Raw genomic sequence first — 18,059 nt, 5'->3', positions numbered from 1 at the left:
CGCGCCATTTTGCCGGGGTTTGAATGTGCGGTGGAGCGGCAGCGGGGGTGGGTAGTGCCGGCTACGGTTTGCGGCTGAGATTCCCTTCTCCGTACCCGTACCCCCACAAGGTAAGGCGCGGGCGTGCACGGCCTGGCACAGTGGCCTCTTGGGACCCGGCTGCGGGAGGGATGAGGCGCTCCCGGCACTTCCGAACGCTGGGAAGCAAGGACCGCACCTCTGGGCGAGAGCGGATTATGGGCCCGTGTCCCGGGCAGCGCCCTCGGGGAGGGTCTTCGCCTACGGGTCTCGTCTCCTCTCGGCACCCCAGGTCTGAGGCCCAGGCCCGGCGGCCCCCGAGCCTGCGAGGGGCGAGGGCTGCCCAGGCGCGGCCTAACCAGAGCGGCCCAAGCGCCCGCCCCTTCCCCTCCAGCACCGCGCTGATTGGCCGCGCCGCTCGGGAAGGCCGCCTCTCATTGGTGGCGCCCGCGCGTCCGTTCTCGGCGCTCCGGGCCACCCGCAACGCGAGCGGAGTGCGGCAGCCAGGCCTGTCCGGCGGCTGAGCGCGCTTGCGGGCAGCCGCCCCGACCGCTTCTTCCCCTGGCCTCACTTTCTCATTAAGGAGGCGGTGGAGCGGCACCTCCCAGTGCTTCAGCCTCCGCGACTGTAACACGGGCTTCGTGGTCTCACTTTGGTGAGTTGCTCGTGAAGATTAGCTTGTAGTCCGTGCACTGGGGAGTCCACGCACCTGCGCGGTAACACGGGGTCCGCCTCTTGGGGGAGACGCTATGGCGTGGTATACCGTTCGGAGCGTGGAATTCAGCGTTGGAATGAGAAGGCCTGAGTCCATTCCAGATTTAGCCTCTCCCTAGGGGTGTAGCTTAGGGCTGGTCTCTTCATCTCTCCGGCCTCCACTTCCTTATCTGCACAGTGGGGTTGAAAACATCTACTTCGTTAAGTGGCTGAGGATCCACAGAGTTACTGCCGTGGTTTACAGAGTCCCGTCGGTGGTGACCATTGTCCGCCTCTCCCATCTGTCTCTTCTCCTTAGCCACTGTAGCCATACTGCTGACCTTTCTTTTTAAATGTTCCGAGCTCATGTCCTCCATAAAGCGTTTGGACGCGCCATTCCTCTGCTTGGAAATTACCAGCATCAGGTCTTTGCTGGTTCCTGTCTTTCGAGTTTCACTCGCCTTACGCCTTTTTTGGCCAACCTCTCAAAAGATCTCTTTCCTTCAACTCTCCATCACATCACCCGAGGTTTAGTTACTTCACAGCTTTTATCATATTCTAGAATCACGTGTAGTTTGTTTATTGTCTTCCTCAACTGCTAGGATGTAAAAAAGCAAGGACGTCGCCTGTCTCATTACTGCTGTACGCAGATGGCTGTTGCTTGCCATGTGTTAGATGTGCAAGTATTATTCCTTGGAATAATAATGCACAGAAAGGGGATTTTTACTCTTAGATCCTAACAGTGCTCTTTTTCTCCTCCACTTGGGCCCCCATAGTCAAATTTTGGGCCCTTTTTTGTGTGTCTCCATATTTTTGCATAATTCTTGGGACTTGATCTACCCAGCCTCTTCCCTCTTAAGACCCTTTATCTTTCATTTCTTTACATCAATGCAAGAGAGTTCTCTCTCCCCTTCTGTTTACTTTGATTTTTGCTGGTTGGAGACTGGGATAGAGGGAAACCATTTCCTGTATAGTATTAGATGGGTTTGGGGGCAGTGTTCTACCTTTGGTATTAATTTGTTCCTTTATTCATTTAATAACTTGATCGAGCATCCACTTAATCTCTGTGAATACAGTGAAGAAACAAAAATGGACAAAGTCCCTTCCCTTGGGAAGCTTATATTCTAGTGGGGGAAAGAAACAAGAATACACATAAATGACCTAGACAATTTCAGATAGTGACAGATGAAGGCGACTTCTCTGAGGAGGTGGCATTTGAGCTGAGACCAGGAAAGATGAGGAAACAGAACATTCCAGGCAGAGAGAATAGAAAGTACAAAGGGCTCGGGACAGGAACAAGCCTGGAATATTTGAAGAAAATCCAACTTGCACAGAGTAGTATATGAAGGGAGAGGTATCCAGGGGCCAGATCACATAGGGCTTTGCAGACAATGTAAAAAGTTTGGATTTGCATCTCATTGGTATGTTCTTGTGATTAGAAAGCAGAGGGTGGGGCTTCCCTGGTGGCACAGTGGTTAAGAATCTGCCTGCCAATGCAGGGGACGTGGGTTTGAGCCCTGGTCCGGGAAGATCCCACATGCCCACTAAGCCCGTGAGCCAAAACTACTGAGCCTGTGCTCTAGAGCCGCGAGAGCCACAACTACTGAGCCCACGTGCCACAGCTACTGAAGCCCGCGCGCCTAGAGCCTGTGCTCCGCAACGGGAGAAGCCACTGCAGTGAGAAGCCCGCGCACCGCAACGAAGAGTAGCCTCTGCTCTCTGCAACTAGAGAAAGCCCGCGTGCAACAACAAAGACCAACGTGGCCGAAAATAAAGAAATTTTTTTTTTTTTTTTTTAAAGCAGAGGGTGGATTGAGGTGTTGGGGTATGTTCTTGATGTGTGTGTGCACCAGATAGTTTTCATTTATTGGATCTCTTTCCCTTTCCCCAAATGTAGGGCTTCAGGAATGGTTCTCTAATGTGGAGGAAATATCTAAGGAAAAGGCACACATCTTGGATCAACTTATGTCACAGATGTCTGTGAGATGGCCTTGGAAAGCAAAGCTTTTATTCCAAAAATCTTCATCTGTAATTGAGGGCCAGTGAGAAGAGGCTAGACTTAGGCCCAGCCATTCTTTCAATAAGAAGAACTTGGGATTTAGATAAGTCTGTCATAATTGATTTATTGTGGTACATATTTTTTATTTTTTGTGTATTGGTAGGGATTTCCAAAAATAGCTCAGTGGAGAAGTAAAGTATCACGCCTTATTCAAAAGCAAAAGAGTGAATTTTTTTCACTTCTAGTTTGAGTCTTTAAAGTCAGTAACACTTTTTACATTTATATATTGCTAACATTTCCAAGTGTCAAAGCCCCTTCACCTGTGGCAAATAAGATAATTTAATTAGACCTTGATCTTGCTGATATATTGTGAAAACCTGTGGAGTATTCTCTAAAATTACCTGATTGGTCATACTTTCCCAAATCAAGGCTAAGCTTATAAATTGGGTGTATAGGCATTGGCACTGAGGAGATAGAAAAAGGATTTGTTGACATTTAGTCCCTTAACTAACATTAAAAATATAGGACTTACATAGTATTTTAACTTTCAGGGTTGTAGCATGCATATTTATATCCTCCCCCCCAACGCCTCACAGTTTTTCCCCCTACACACTTTTTTTTTTTTTTTAATTTAAACATAGTCCCACCCTAGCACTTCAGCTTTGTTGTTTTCTGGGGTCACTCTGTCATGTGCTCTTAGAATCAGTTGTCTCCAGTTCTTCCTGTTTGTCACAGTCAGTTGACCAAAATAAATGTGAGGAATGATAGTGCTTTTTTTAAAAATTTATTTATTTATTATTTATGGCTGTGTTGGGTCTTCGTTTCTGTGCAAGGGCTGTCTCCAGTTGCGGCAAGCGGGGGCCACTCTTCATCACGGTGTGCGGGCCTCTCACTATCACGGCCTCTCGTTGCGGAGCACAGGCTCCAGACGCGCACGCTCAGTAATTGTGGCTCAAGGGCCCAGTTGCTCTGCGGCATGTGGGATCTTCCCAGACCAGGGCTCGAACCCATGTCCCTGCATTGGCAGGCAGATTCTCAACCACTGCGCCACCAGGGAAGCCCCAATAGTGCTTTTCGATGGGGAAAAAAAAATCAGTAAAGGGTATGTAGCCTTTGAAAATCGTACAACAAATATGTAGTAGGTACCCATCACTGTTTTAAGGGTCTAGGGAGATAGCAGTGAACAAAACACAAAGTCCCTGCTCACATGGAGCTTACAGTCTAATGGAGGGAAAAGCATAGTAAACAAGAAAGCAATTCATATGCCTGATAAAATTGACTTGGAAAAACAGAGTAAGAGAATGGAGAGTGGCTGAGGTGGGTGCTCTTTTAGATATGATGGTCCAGGACAGCGCCTCTAAAAAGAGATGACATTTGCAAAGAGACTTGAATGAAGTGGGCAGTGAGCCACAAAGCTCTCCGGGGGCAGAGATATCCAGGCAGACGGGACAGTAAGCGCAAGCCTCCGAAACAAAAGTGCTAACACTGGCAGATATGAACAGTAATACAGGACAGATTTCAAATTCACATCTTTCTTCAAGCATTTTTGAATGAACAGAAACTAATTATGGCAGTAAGTTGGTCACTGTTTATCTGACAGGTGTAACTGAGTTACTACATTATGTCGGGCCTGCTAGTAACTGATCCGCAGAGAATAGTCTCCAATCCAAACTGGATCCATGTTTTAGCTGGTTCGCTGACATATTGTCTTAGCCATTAGTTCATGCAACAAATGCTTAATGAATGTCTGCTGTGTGCCAGGCAGTGTTGAAGGTCCTGGGTATACGGAGAGGAAGACCTACAAAGTCCCTGCCCTAAGGAGCTTACAAATGAGATAACAAGTCAAAGATCTCTCAGATGAGGATAAATGCTATTAACAGTACAATAGGGATGAGGTAGATGATAGTCACGGAAGGCTCTTTTGAGGATTTGACAGTGTGCTGACAGCTGAATGATACCTGATATCAAATTAGAAGGAAGGGCGTTATCACAGGCAGAGAGAACTGTCTTTGTCTGGTTTGAGGAACATAAAGAAGGCTTTGGGGGCTGGAACATAGGGGCAAGAAGAAGGTAGGAGGCAAGGTTGACAGGTGCCAGATTGCATGGGACTCTGTCATGAAGAAAGTAAAATGCAGATTTATTGAGGAGTGTCTTTAAAAACTGAACAAAATAGATCCAGTTAACATCTATAATCCCCTCAACACACACACAGTTTAACGTGTTGCCTTGCATAAATCCCAAAAGGTAGAATAATTTGCATGTGGCAAAGTTTTTTTTTAGCTCATATATACTGATGTAAATGGTTTTGTTTGGCACAGCAAACTTTCATGATTTCATAACAGATTCAGCATTGCAACACAAAAAAGAATGGGAAATGAATTGATTAAATCACTGCTTTCCAACATGTGTTCCATAATAAAGTGATTCGGTGGGCAAGTGATGGGAGGAACTCGATTAAAGAACGTTAAATGGATAACTTACTCTTTGAGTTCCTGAAGGCTTTGAAGTGAATCTCCAAAAGAGGGGGAATATGATGCGTAGCATTTTCCAAACTTTTGGTATAAAAACCAGAAAGAGTAGCCTCTTGATAAATTATGTGTGTGGTTAAGCAGGGCTTGGTATTCGTGCCCATAGAGTGGTTTGCCCTGGGTCAAAGGAGGTGAATATATAGGTGGGGGAATCTACTAAATCAGTCAGCATATTGGCTTCCCTTATGATAAAAACGACTGTACTGAGGAGAATACAAAGTTTCAAACAGATCAGTCTCCTTAGCAGGTTGTGGTTTCTGGCTGTGGAGGAGTACTCCGCACAAGCACAGCATTAGCTATAGCCCTTTATAAAATCTTCCTAGCTTTTTTTTTTTTTTTTTTTTTTAGTGACAAGACGAAGTGTTATGGCTTTTTTTGTTTGGATCAGTCTTGTTCAAAATCTCAGTCATCTTTGACTTCTTCCTCTCCCTTCTTCTAATCTGGCTGTCTTTTCACGTCATCCTTTCTATCGCTGTCGCTGGTGCTTCCGCTCTAGTTCAGCCCTCTGTCGTTATTTCCACTTGAGAGGCAGCCTTGGGTAGTAGGAATAGGGTAGATCTATAGGGTCAGACTGATTTGAATCTAATCTTTATTAATTGTATGCTTGGGGAAAGTTAGTTAATCTCTCAGAGTTGCCTTCCTTGATTGTAAAATGGTTATTGTGTGAAATGATGTGAAGCGTATCTTCTAGCACTGTGCCTGGTTCATGTTTGTGACCCTTCCCCCATTTTACAAAAGTGTCCTAATCTTCTGTTCTCTTCCTTGACTCCAGTCTGTAAACCATTACCAGCCCAAAGTACATATATTCCACTTTCATTAAGTTTTTACCCATTTCAATAAACCTTTAGTGCCTTCCTCTTGTACATTAAATCATGAAATTCTTCAGCTAAGTATTGGGGAACCTATATGATCTGATCTCAGCCTCCAAGTTCACTGTTCCCCAAAGGAGCTATGGATTCTTCCCATCTCTGTACTTTGCTCATACTATTGCCTGTATGAGATGGGTCCTCGTTCCACTTGGCCTATCCAAATCTATGTATCCTCTGGGAAGTCTTGGACCACAAATACTCCAGTGACTCTCTTAACCTAGCAGTTAAGTCGCTGTCTGTGTGATTCATTTGACACTTACACTCAAAAGTGTTTCAGAATTCAGATTTTTTTTCTTTTGAAATGCACTTGCTGTAGATTATACAGCATCCCCAGTAGGGCATGGGGTATCGCCCCGCAATCAAATACATTATTTAGTAAAAAATTTACATACTAAGTGAGATATTCATATTTACAGCCTCGGACAGTTCAGGCCAGGTTTTGTTGCCAAGTGAGTTTGCCACAAACTTGTTAAAAAAAACCTCAGTTTGTAGATGTTTGGATCTCAGAACTGCAGGAAAGGGATTATAGGTCTGTAGTTGGTATTTCAGTTTTATCTTGTCTTCCAACTAGGCTTTTATTTTTATTTTATTTTTATTTTTTTTGGCTATGTCGGGTCTTAGTTGCGGCACTCAGGATCTTTTGTTGTGGCTCACAGGCTTCTGTCTAGTTGTGGTGCCATGGGCTTAGTTGCTCCATGGCATGTGGGATCTTCCTGGACCAGGGCTCGAACCTATGTCCCCTGCATTGGCAGGTAGATTCTTAACCACTGCGCCACCAGGGAAGTCCTCCTCGTCTTTTTGATGATCACCATTCTAACAGGTGTGAGGTGTTAATCTCATTGTAGTTTTGATTTGCATTCCCTCATGTTTAATGATGTTGAGCTCCTTTTCATGTACCTTTTGGCCAACTGTATGTTTTCTTTGGAAAAATGTCTGTTCAGCTCTTCTGCCATTTTTCAATTGGATTTTTTTTCCAAGTTGTATGAGTATTTTTTATATATGTTTTGGAAATTAACCTTTTTATCAGATATGATTTGAAAATATTTTCTCCCATTTGGTATGTTGTCTTTTCATTTTGTTGATGTTTTCTTTTGCCATGCAGACACTTTTTAGTTTGATGTAGTCTCACTTGTTTATTTTTGCTTTTGTTGACTTTGCTTTTGGTGTGGAAAATGGCTTTTTAATTATAATCACAGCTGTCATCTTATGAACCCCAAAATTATCTTCCCAGGTACAAATTCTCAGTATGTAGTTTGCTGTCAGTACCTATGGTTGCATGTTGTACACAAAGGAATGTATTCTAGTTTTTTATCTCGGAACTCTGTGGGATCCTTAGAATTAAGGATGCTTAGAATTTTAATTTTTTATTGTGGGGCTTTAAAAAAATAAACCTAGTGATTTGTGTTTTTAACCCTTAGCTTATGGTATGTTTTTCCTTCTTTGTCTCAAAATTATCCCACTACTGTTTCAAAAAAGCCCACCTTATCTTCTGGAACCTTGTCTCAGCTAAGAGTAAGCAAGGCTTATAGCCCACACATAAAATGTAACAAGTAGATGACTTTCAGAGAGAGGGACACCCGTAATATAAAATGATTCTTTTATGTAAATCACTGCGTCCCCATGTGACCAATTACCCAAACCTCATTTTTTGTTTTAGGTTCTGTGGCAATGGAGCTCAGCGATGCAAATTTGCAAACGCTAACAGAATATTTGAAGAAAACTCTTGATCCTGATCCTGCCATCAGACGTCCAGGTAAAGAAAATAAATACAGTTTTGTGATTGATTTATTCTTAAAGGACAGGTGAGGGAAACGTTTGTGCAATATGCCTGTTTGTAAATAAAATTTTGAATTCTTAGGCATAGTTTATTTTTCATTCTCTAGCCATAAAGTCTTTAGTTGGCTGCTTATAGCTGCTATAACATATGGTGGCATGGGGTTTTTTTTGTTTTTGGTTTATTTTTTGAGTAAAATAGCTTTTATCCCTTCTGGGGTAAAAAGGACTAGTAAGTTTAGGATGCTTTGTCCCTTGACCTTTCTGAAAATCGCTATACACCTGCCTGTTTTAGAGAGAAAATAATTAGGGCAGAGAGGTAAGAGTTAATTGCCTAAAAAGTGATTAAGTGAATGAAACTAGGTAATCAGACACTGTCTCTTAAATCACCATGTTGGGTTTGATTTAATTAATATATTTTAAGATCTAGGGTTCCTCCTACTCTCTCCCCCCTTCCAAATTTGACCAGTTTTCATTAGAAACTTAGTATAAGCTTAGAATTATAAACTCAGATGCCCGCAGGAGTCACACGTAAAGGTAAATGAAGGAGGCAGGCCAAGGGGGTTAAGTGCCTTGGTTAAGGGGCAAATATTATTTGGAACCAGCTAACTCTGGGGGATTCACACCAGTCTTTCAAGATCAGATTTCCAGCTTTGCTTGAAAAATAAGTATATTTATATGAAGTGTTCTCATCTTTTTTTTTTTTTTAATTTTTATTTATTTATTTATTTTTGGCTGAGTTGGGTCTTTGTTGCTGTGCGCGGGCTTTCTCTTGTTGCGGCGAGCGGGGGCTAGTCTTCGTTGCAGTGCACAGGCTTCTCATTGCGGTGGCTTCTCTTGTTACGGAGCACGGGCTCTAGGCGCGCGGGCTTCAGTAGCTGTGACACGTGGGCTCAGTAGTTGTGGGTCGTGGGCTCTAGAGCGCAGGCTCAGTAGTTGTGGCACACGGGCTTAGTTCCTCTGGCATGTGGGATCTTCCCGGACCAGGGCTCGAACCCATGTCCCCTGCCTTGGCAGGCGGATTCTCAACCACTGAGCCACCAGGGAAGCCTGTCCCTCTCATTTTTAAATGATAGCAATTAACTTCAAAAATTTTTGAAACACCGTGCAAACCAAATAAATTTCCGGGGGCCACGTGTGTCTTGTGGGTAGTAAGTTGATGATCCTTCTTGTAAGCCGTGTTAACCGGAAATGCTGATGTGCATTCTCATAAAGAGGATTTTGGAAGCACCCCATGAAGACCCAGATGAATGCATGCACATACATGTTATATTTATATGTTATATATAATACGTAGAATCGTACACATGTTAATGCATCCATCCTAGTCTAGAGAGGCCTTTGTGATTTCTGTGAGGGAAAATTGTGATTTTCCTGTTAGTGCTTAGAGAAGTAATTTGTTCTTGGATAAAAGGAAATTAATGGCTCTAGTCTTAGACGTTCCCAGAAAGCCTCTGCCAACACTGTCTAATAAAAATTTTTAATAATTGTGTCTTTGTAAGGTTGAGGTGCTGTTGTCTTATGAATCAGGGACAAAATGTGGGAATAAATTGTTGTTTCTGAGAAGAGTTAAGAACAGAGCATTTCCCAGGGGTTGCTGGATGTGAAATACTGACCAGCCAAACATTGACGCAGCCAAAGCCTTCTGTAAACCTCACAGACCATACAGAACCAGGGTGTGTCCCGTCCTGAAAAATATTTTCCAGTTCAGCATTCTTCATCCTCCAAGGAACCACATGGTAGACACAAAGCAGGGCGGCTTTGAGGGTGGAAGTTAAACTCTTGGGACTCAATTTGGAAAGAAGAAAGGTGTTAAATCATATTAAATCATAGAAGATAATACATGCTAACAGCAGACCTTTTCAGTAAATATCGGAACCTTGGAATGGATGTTGCCTTATGAAGAAGCTTAAGACAGGAAAAATTAGAAGTGCTATAAACCTTCATGGTGTGACCTGTAAACCTAGGAGATTTATTATCCCTAAGTGTAGTATGAGTTTAAAACGTATGGGTAAAATCTTTGTATAAATTTATTGCTGATATTAGAAATGTTTAATTCAAGAAGAAAACTGAGGGCTAGTATGGTAGAATAAGGACTGGACTAAAACGTTTACAGTGATGAAATCTTCTAGCTGTGTGATCTTACTTAACCTCAGTGGCCTCGTCTTTATTTTCTTTTTAACATCTTTATTGGAGTATAATTGCTTTACATTGTTGTGTTAGTTTCTGCTGTATAACAAAGCGAATCAGCTATATGCACACATATATCCCCATATCCCCTCCCTCTTGCGTCTCCCTCCCTCCCTCCCACCCTCCCTATCCCATCCCTCTAGGTGGTTGCAAGCACTGAGCTGATCTCCCGGTGCTAAGCAGCTGCTTCCCACTAGCTATCTATTTACACTATTTACATTTGGTAGTGTATATATGTCAGTGCTACTCTCTCACTTCATCCCAGCTTACCCTTCCCCCTCCCCGTGTCCTCAAGTCCATTCTCTACGTCTGTGTCTTTATTCCTGTCCTGCCCCTAGGTTCATTAGAACTGTTTTTTTTTTTTTTAGATTCCATATATATGTGTTATCATACAGTATTTGTTTTTCTCTTTCTGACTTACTTCACTCTGTATGACAGACTCTAGGTTCATCTACCTCACTACAGATAACTCAATTTCGTTTGTTTTTATGGCTGAGTAATATTCCATTGTATATATGTGAGTGGCCTTGTCTTTAAAATGAGGATAATACTACCTGCCTCTCTGGGTAATAGTGACAACATATGTGAGTAAAGCACCAGATGCATATGGTTAATAATAATATGTATTAGCATAAATTAACTCATTTAATCTTAATCACAGTAGTATAAAAGAAATATTACTGCCATTACTAATAGTACTAATAGTAATCCTTCTGGAACAAGACGGGGTGTATGAATTTTGCCCTAAGGTCACTTAATCTCTCTGAGAAGCAGATTGTCCTTCACATGGGGTGATCATCTGATCAGGCCACCTTATAGGTTTGTGAGAATTGGGTGAGTTAACAGATGGTAAAGTGATCTGAAAACCGAGGTATTATATAAATTTAATGTAACATCATATATAGTTCATTTAATAGATAAGAGAAGTGAGGCACTAAAAGTGATAGGTTCCCTAAGGGAAAAAATATCCTAATCTTTCCATGATGCTTCAGTGAGAGATATGCATAGTTCACATATTCATGAAGTCTTAAGATTAGTTTGTAATAACAAATCTTCTAACATGGAAATTGTTTTACAGCTGAGAAGTTTCTTGAATCTGTAGAAGGCAATCAGAATTACCCACTGTTGCTCTTAACATTACTGGAGAAGGCTCAGGATAATGTTATCAAAGTGTGTGCCTCAGTAACATTCAAGAACTATATTAAAAGAAACTGGAGAATTGTAAGTATTTTGTGAGTACATAGTTTAAGACCCTGCATGTTTATAAGATTGATATATGCAGTGTTCCTGAACGATTCAGGCACAGATTAAAGATAAAAGCAGGACCCTCCTCAACAAAATATTAAAAAGTCAAATCCAAAAATGTATCAAAAGTATAAAAATACCATGACCAAGTGGGATTTATCTCAGATATGCAAGGCTGGTTCAACATTCAAAAACCTATCGACTAAGAGAAGATAAATCACATTATTATATCATTAGGTGCAGAAAAAGCATTTGTCAAAGTCCAACTCCCATTCATGGTAAAAACTCAGTAAATTTGTAATAGAGAGGAGTTTTCTCGGCAATGTAAAGACTGTGAAAAACCTATAACTAACATCATACCTAATGGTGAGAAACTTGAAGCTTTCCCACCAAGATCAGTTACAAAGCAAGGGTGTCCCCTCTTACCACTCCTTTTCAACATTGTGTTGGAAGTCTTTTTTATTTTATATATATTCTTTTGCCATGGCATGTGGACCTTAGTTCCCAGTCCAGGAATCGAACCTGTGTCCTCTGCATTGGAAGCACGGAGTCTTAACCACTGGACCACCAGGGATGTCCTTGATAATGCAGTAAGAAAAGGAAATATACCATTTGGAAAGACATAAAACTGTCTTTGTTCTCAGAGGACATGATTGTCCGTGTAGAGAATGCAAAAGAATTGACAAAAGTTAAACAGGGGCTTCCCTGGTGGCGCAGTGGTTGAGAGTCCGCCTGCCGAGGCAGGGGACACGGGTTCGTGCCCCAGGTCTGGGAAGATCCCACATGCCGCGGAGCGGCTGGGCCCGTGAGCCGTGGCCGCTGAGCCTGCGCGTCTGGAGCCTGTGCTCTGCAACGGGAGAGGCCACAACAGTGAGAGGCCTGCGTACTGCAAAAAAAAAAAAAGTTAAACAGGACGTTTTTTATTTAAATTCGTATCAGTTATGTCAGCTTCATAACCCAGGTTGCTAGAGACTGTGAGACTTTGTTTTAACATCCAGTTTGGTTGAAATTTAACTTTAGCTTACTATCTACTGAAGAGACATTACATGGGAAGATACAGTCTAAATGAGTAATTGAAGCAATTTCTATTGTAAACAAGGAAGAATTATATAAAGCTGGAAAAAAACACATTTTATGTATATATATATATGCATTCTACACATATATATGTGTAGAATGCAAAATAATTTAGATTTGAAGTTTTTGGTAAGGGATTTGTCCTGTGTCTTGTGGGATATGGGAAATATTTTCTAATCATAAGGTAAATCTTATTATGCTGCAAGTTTAATGATCAGTATAGCTATACATTGAGAAATGGGTATCTTCCCTACCTTAGCTTCTTCCCTACCTTAGCTTATGACAGTGGTTCTAAATTGGGGGTAGTTTTGCCAACCTGGGGATATTTAGAGACATTCCGGTTGTCCACGCTGGGGGTGGGGTGGGGTGGGGAGGGTGTCTGGCATCTAGTGGGTAGAAGGTGAGGGTGCTGGGAACCATCCTACAGTGCACAAGAAAGATCCCCGTAACAAAGATTTATCTGACCCAAAATGTCAGTAATGCCGGGGTTGAGGTAACTCTGGGTTAGGATAAAGAAAAGAGTGAGAAATGTTTTTAGTAATAGCAGTAATGATACTTAGAAAGTATTAAAGTTGACAGAAATAGTCAGTTTTTCTAAGAAATCAGCTTTAAATCTGGTTAAATATTTATTTAGAATCTTTTTTCCTCATTCCATAGAAGAATTCAAAAACAGTAAATATTGTTTTTAAGCTTAAGTCAAGCGTTCTCACATGTGGTGAAGAAATGACTTAGTGAATTTTAGAATGTTTAAAAATCCATTCATCTACTTGTAGACATGCAAGCCCTATCCCCTGTCTTGATTTGTAAAACTAGTGAGATCCAGAATCTGTTTGGGCGATGTAGTCCTGGATGCATTCAAACTGGTAATGGTCAAGAAGTTTTCATTGAAAAGACCTTTCTTTGACTTAAGGTAACAGTCAAATTGAAGCTTTTGAAGATGAATATCGGCTGAGTAGCATATATGTATAAAGATTCCCCCCCCCCCCCCCCCCGCCCCGCGGTACGCAGGCCTCTCACTGCTGTGGCCTCTCCCGTTGCGGAGCACAGGCTCTGGACGCGCAGGCTCAGCGGCCATGGCTCACGGGCCCAGCCGCTCCGCGGCATGTGGGATCCTCCCGGACCGGGGCACGAACCCGAGTCCCCTGCCTCGGCAGGCGGACCCCCAACCACTGCGCCACCAGGGAAGCCCTGTATAAAGATTTTTAACCACATGTTCTGATTAGTTTACTTACAGAACTGAGATTCTTTTCTTTTTTTTTCTTTTTTTGCGGTACGCGGGCCTCTCACTCTTGTGGCCTCTCCCGTTGCGGAGCACAGGCCATGGCTCATGGGCCCAGCCGCTCCACGGCATGTGGGATCTTCCCGGACCGGGGCATGAACCCGTGTCCCCTGCATCGGCAGGCAGACTCTCAACCACTGTGCCACCAGGGAAGCCCAGAACTGAGATTCTTAATTGGCATCAGGGAGTCAGAGAAGCTCCTTAATTTGTATATAAAATATTTGCATTTGGGAAGGAAGGTACATTTTTCTGCAGAAAAATGCTTCCATCAGATTATTAAAGGAATCTGTGACCCATTTATGTAGAATGAAGGCCCTACTTTCCTCTATTTTTCTTAGGAAACCAGGAAATGAGAAATGGTTCTGTTTTATCTACAAACCCGTACAGTAATAGATATGGATTTATGTCACTTGCTTATTAATGTTTTGCTTTTAGGTTGAAGATGAACCAAATAAAATTTGCGAAGCCGACCGAGCAGCCATTAAAGCTAACATAGTGCACTTGATGCTTAGCAGCCCAGAGCAAATTCAGAAGCAGGTATGTGAGGCCCTGCTTGTTAGGTGGGCTTGTTTGTAGAGCTTTCAATCTAATTAGTCTCTTTCCTCCCCACAGTTAAGTGATGCCATTAGCATTATTGGCAGAGAAGATTTCCCTCAGAAATGGCCTGACTTGTTGACAGAAATGGTGAATCGCTTTCAGAGTGGAGATTTCCATGTTATTAATGGAGTCCTTCGTACAGCACATTCTTTATTTAAAAGGTATTGATATATAAATTCATATTTTTAAAATACTTGTTTCAGATATTTTTGCTTGTGTGTATTTTTGTGATTATGTCATTTTTTTATGATAATTCTAGAATAAGAGCATAAGCCTCTCATTATTGTGTTTGTTTCTTCTTAAGTGTAGGATGTTTATTTCATATTGCCCTATTACTTGTGAAATACCTGGTCTTGATAAACTGTGCTTGAATTCCCTTTTTATTTCAGAAAGCTATCTAGCCATAGATTTTTCTCTAATCTAGCCTTGAAGACCTAAAGTCAGTTAACCAAAATTTGTAAATTTGCCTCTTTTACCTTAATTTTCTAGATATCGCCATGAATTTAAGTCAAATGAGTTATGGACTGAAATTAAACTTGTTCTGGATGCCTTTGCTTTGCCTTTGACTAATCTGTTTAAGGTATGTGATAACATCTTGGTGGTATTTTTAAATTAATATTTTAAAGTGCTTGAATATTTGTATAAATTTTGTTTAAGAGATTGCTTTGAAAGTGTATTTGATAGGTAATGGTTTAGAGCAGCATTTCTTTTGAAAAATTTCAAATCTACACCAAAATAGAGAAGCTGGTAGAATGAAATCCCATGTATTGACTACACAAGTTTAATGGTTACTAGAATTTTATTTCTTTTTAATTTGTTCTCTCCCTTTGATTTCATACGAATAGTTAAAAGCAAATCCCAGGCGTCTTATTATTTCACTCAAGTATTTGAGTATGTGTCTCTAAAGGAATGGATCTGTATTTTGATTTGACTGTTTATGGAGTTAAATTTATATATCCGTACATCATCTTATAGCACATAAGGAACTTTCCTAGATATCTTTCTGAAACTCGTTTAAGATCGAAAGAGAAGTATTGTTAACCTTTTTTTCCAGATAAGGAAAGTGGAGGGTTCGGTATCACACAGCTAATAAAAAAGAGAGCCAGGCCTCAAACCTAGTTTTGCTAACTTGAGAAAAGCTGCTCATTTCCTGTTTTCAGAAAGGAAAGTTGTGTGATAATCACAACTTTCTAAATTACAGAGTATGCACAGGATTTTTCATGGTTAGGATATCTTACTGATAGTACATTTTTATTTTTAAAAATAAAATTGGACAAAATGTCAATATTTTTCACCTATTGGACTAGCAAAGATTTTTATTTCTTTTTAATGACATTAAAAGTTTTAGCCAGGAGCAGAGAGGGAGGGGTGGGGGGAAAATGTTTTAGCCAGAGTCCAGTGAAATGAACACTAGTGTCCTGTCCATTGGGTTATAAATGGTACTAGCTTTCTGGAGTTGGACATTTCATTGAGAAAACCATAATATTCATATTTTCTAACTCCGGGATATACTTAGCAACGTTTGTTGAGTGTCTTTTACATTGTAGGTGTGCACAAATTACAAGGACCTTTTATGTATATTTTCTCATTTTATTCTCATATTTTATGAGGTAGGCATTATTCTTAATTACAGACAGATATGGAGATGGGGGCGCAGTAAAATAACTTACTCAGAGTCATGCTTATTATGAGTAACAGAGTCTGGGTTGTATCCAGATCTATCTGGCTTCCAGAACTCTTACTCATAGCATACTGTTCTCTACTGGTAATACAGTTCTAGAATCTCAAACTCAAGAAAACTAGAAGTGTGCCCAAAGTTTTATACATAAGCTTGTTTATTGCAGTTAGAATAACAAACAGTTGCAAACAACCCACAGGCCAGGTGGCAGGGAATTATTTAATGAGTGCATATAAAGACAGTTTTGTGTAATATAGTTATAGACATGCACAGAGGAGAGTAGAAGGATCTAGTCCAAAATATTAATATTGGACTTTACAGTAGTGCTGTGATGGACAACTTAAAAATATATATTTTAATGTGTTTTTTCAAAAATTCTAAATGACTGTATACTACTATTTAAAAGCCAAATTTTGGAGAAGATGTATGAATAGTTTCAGCCTAATACAAGGCTTTTTCACTAAGGTTTACAATACACTAAAACCGTCTTTCTAAATTCCTTTCCAAGGCCACTATTGAACTCTGCAGCACCCACGCAAATGATGCCTCTGCTCTGAGGATTCTTTTTTCTTCCCTGATTCTAATCTCAAAACTGTTCTACAGTTTAAACTTTCAGGTGAGTTTCGTTCTATTTCTTGCTTTTGATTCTTATTCTTTGATGTCATATATAAAGTTTTTCACTTGATAAAGACTTCTTTGCTAGCATTGATTTCCCCCCCTCACCCTGAAAAAATAAACATTGGTTGCTTGTGTTCTGATTCCCCGCCATTCTTTTTTTTTTTTTACAAGAGATAAATAAACTGACACCAAGCATTGTAAATGGATGACCACAACAAAAGCAACAATGATTGCAATTACCAAACGCGAAACACACTCATACTATGTCATAATATTGACATTCAGTCCAGTAATCCTCCACTGTAACAGCTCCTTTACTTTGCAGTGAAAATTGATTTGTATATTTTTTCCCTCTGAGTCCTTGTGGGATTTTTTTTTTTTTATTCAAACAGAAAGTCACAATTATATAATCATCCTCATCAGTTCACTCAGTCCCATGTAATTAATTTGTTTTCATCTTGATCTTTTGTTAGCACTTTTATGAATTCATCAGTTTTCCATTAGAGTTCTGAAAATGCTTATTCATTCAGTTCAGTAGTATAGTCAGTTACCAGAAACCTGTACTTGTCAGAGTCTTTTCCATGAATTCCTTGAAGATGAAACCCTTTTATAGGAACTTTTTTTTTTTTTTTTTTGTGGTACGCGGGCCTCTCACTGTTGTGGCCTCTCCTGTTGCGGAGCACAGGCTCCGGATGCGCAAGCTACGCGGCCATGGCTCACGGTCCCAGCCGCTCCACGGCATGTGGAATCTTCCTGGACTGGGGCACGAACCTGTGTCCTTTGTATCGGCAGGTGGACTCACACCCATTGCGCCACCAGGGAAGCCCTTATAGGAACATTTTTGCAAAAGCATCAGAGTACACCCAGAACTGTCTGTAAATGACAAAAGACTTAAAAATGACCACGGTTAAAGTTTTGATGGAAGTTCATAATAATGCAGTTGACAAGGAAATTTAGTTATTTCTGAGATATACATTTTAAAGTAATAACTAGAATTATGACTTATAACATTATACCGGAACGTATAAGATTCTTAGAAATTTCATGTAATGTCTGAAACATTTATATGTTTCCATACATATTTCCATACAAATAACCCAAAGAAAGTTTAGTATTGTTTTTTTGTTTGTGTGTTTTTTTATACTGCAGGTTCTTACTAGTCATCAGTTTTATACATACAGTGTATACATGTCAATCCCAATCGCCCAATTCAGCACACCACCATCCCCACCCCACCGTGGTTTTCCCCCCTTGGTGTCCATACGTTTGTTCTCTACATCTGTGTCTCAACTTCTGCCCTGCAAACCGGTTCATCTGTACCATTTTTCTAGGTTCCATATACATGCGTTAATATACGATATTTGTTTTTCTCTTTCTGACTTACTTCACTCTGTATGACAGTCTCTAGATCCATCCACGTCTCAACAAATGACTCAATTTCGTTCCTTTTTATGGTTGAGTAATATTCCATTGTATATATGTACCACAACTTCTT

General features: G+C 40.9%; 1 protein-coding gene across 1 annotated transcript in view; it reads left to right on the top strand.

Moving 5' to 3' along the window:
* CSE1L (chromosome segregation 1 like) overlaps positions 1 to 18,059 on the top strand; it is a 41,435-nt gene continuing 23,376 nt past the window's right edge. Inside the window, exons 1-7 of the mRNA XM_060122828.1 lie at positions 1 to 110; positions 7,765 to 7,860; positions 11,149 to 11,291; positions 14,107 to 14,208; positions 14,284 to 14,429; positions 14,758 to 14,848; positions 16,455 to 16,562. Coding sequence (XP_059978811.1) covers positions 7,776 to 7,860; positions 11,149 to 11,291; positions 14,107 to 14,208; positions 14,284 to 14,429; positions 14,758 to 14,848; positions 16,455 to 16,562 — 675 coding nt within the window. The 5' untranslated portion in view covers positions 1 to 110; positions 7,765 to 7,775. The remainder of the gene's footprint in view (positions 111 to 7,764; positions 7,861 to 11,148; positions 11,292 to 14,106; positions 14,209 to 14,283; positions 14,430 to 14,757; positions 14,849 to 16,454; positions 16,563 to 18,059) is intronic.

This window comes from Lagenorhynchus albirostris, chromosome 15 (assembly GCF_949774975.1).
Source record: "Lagenorhynchus albirostris chromosome 15, mLagAlb1.1, whole genome shotgun sequence".
NCBI classification, from domain to species: domain Eukaryota; kingdom Metazoa; phylum Chordata; class Mammalia; order Artiodactyla; family Delphinidae; genus Lagenorhynchus; species Lagenorhynchus albirostris.
The sequence above is the reverse complement of the archived record's forward strand: the minus strand, read 5'-3'. Positions and strand labels throughout refer to the sequence as shown.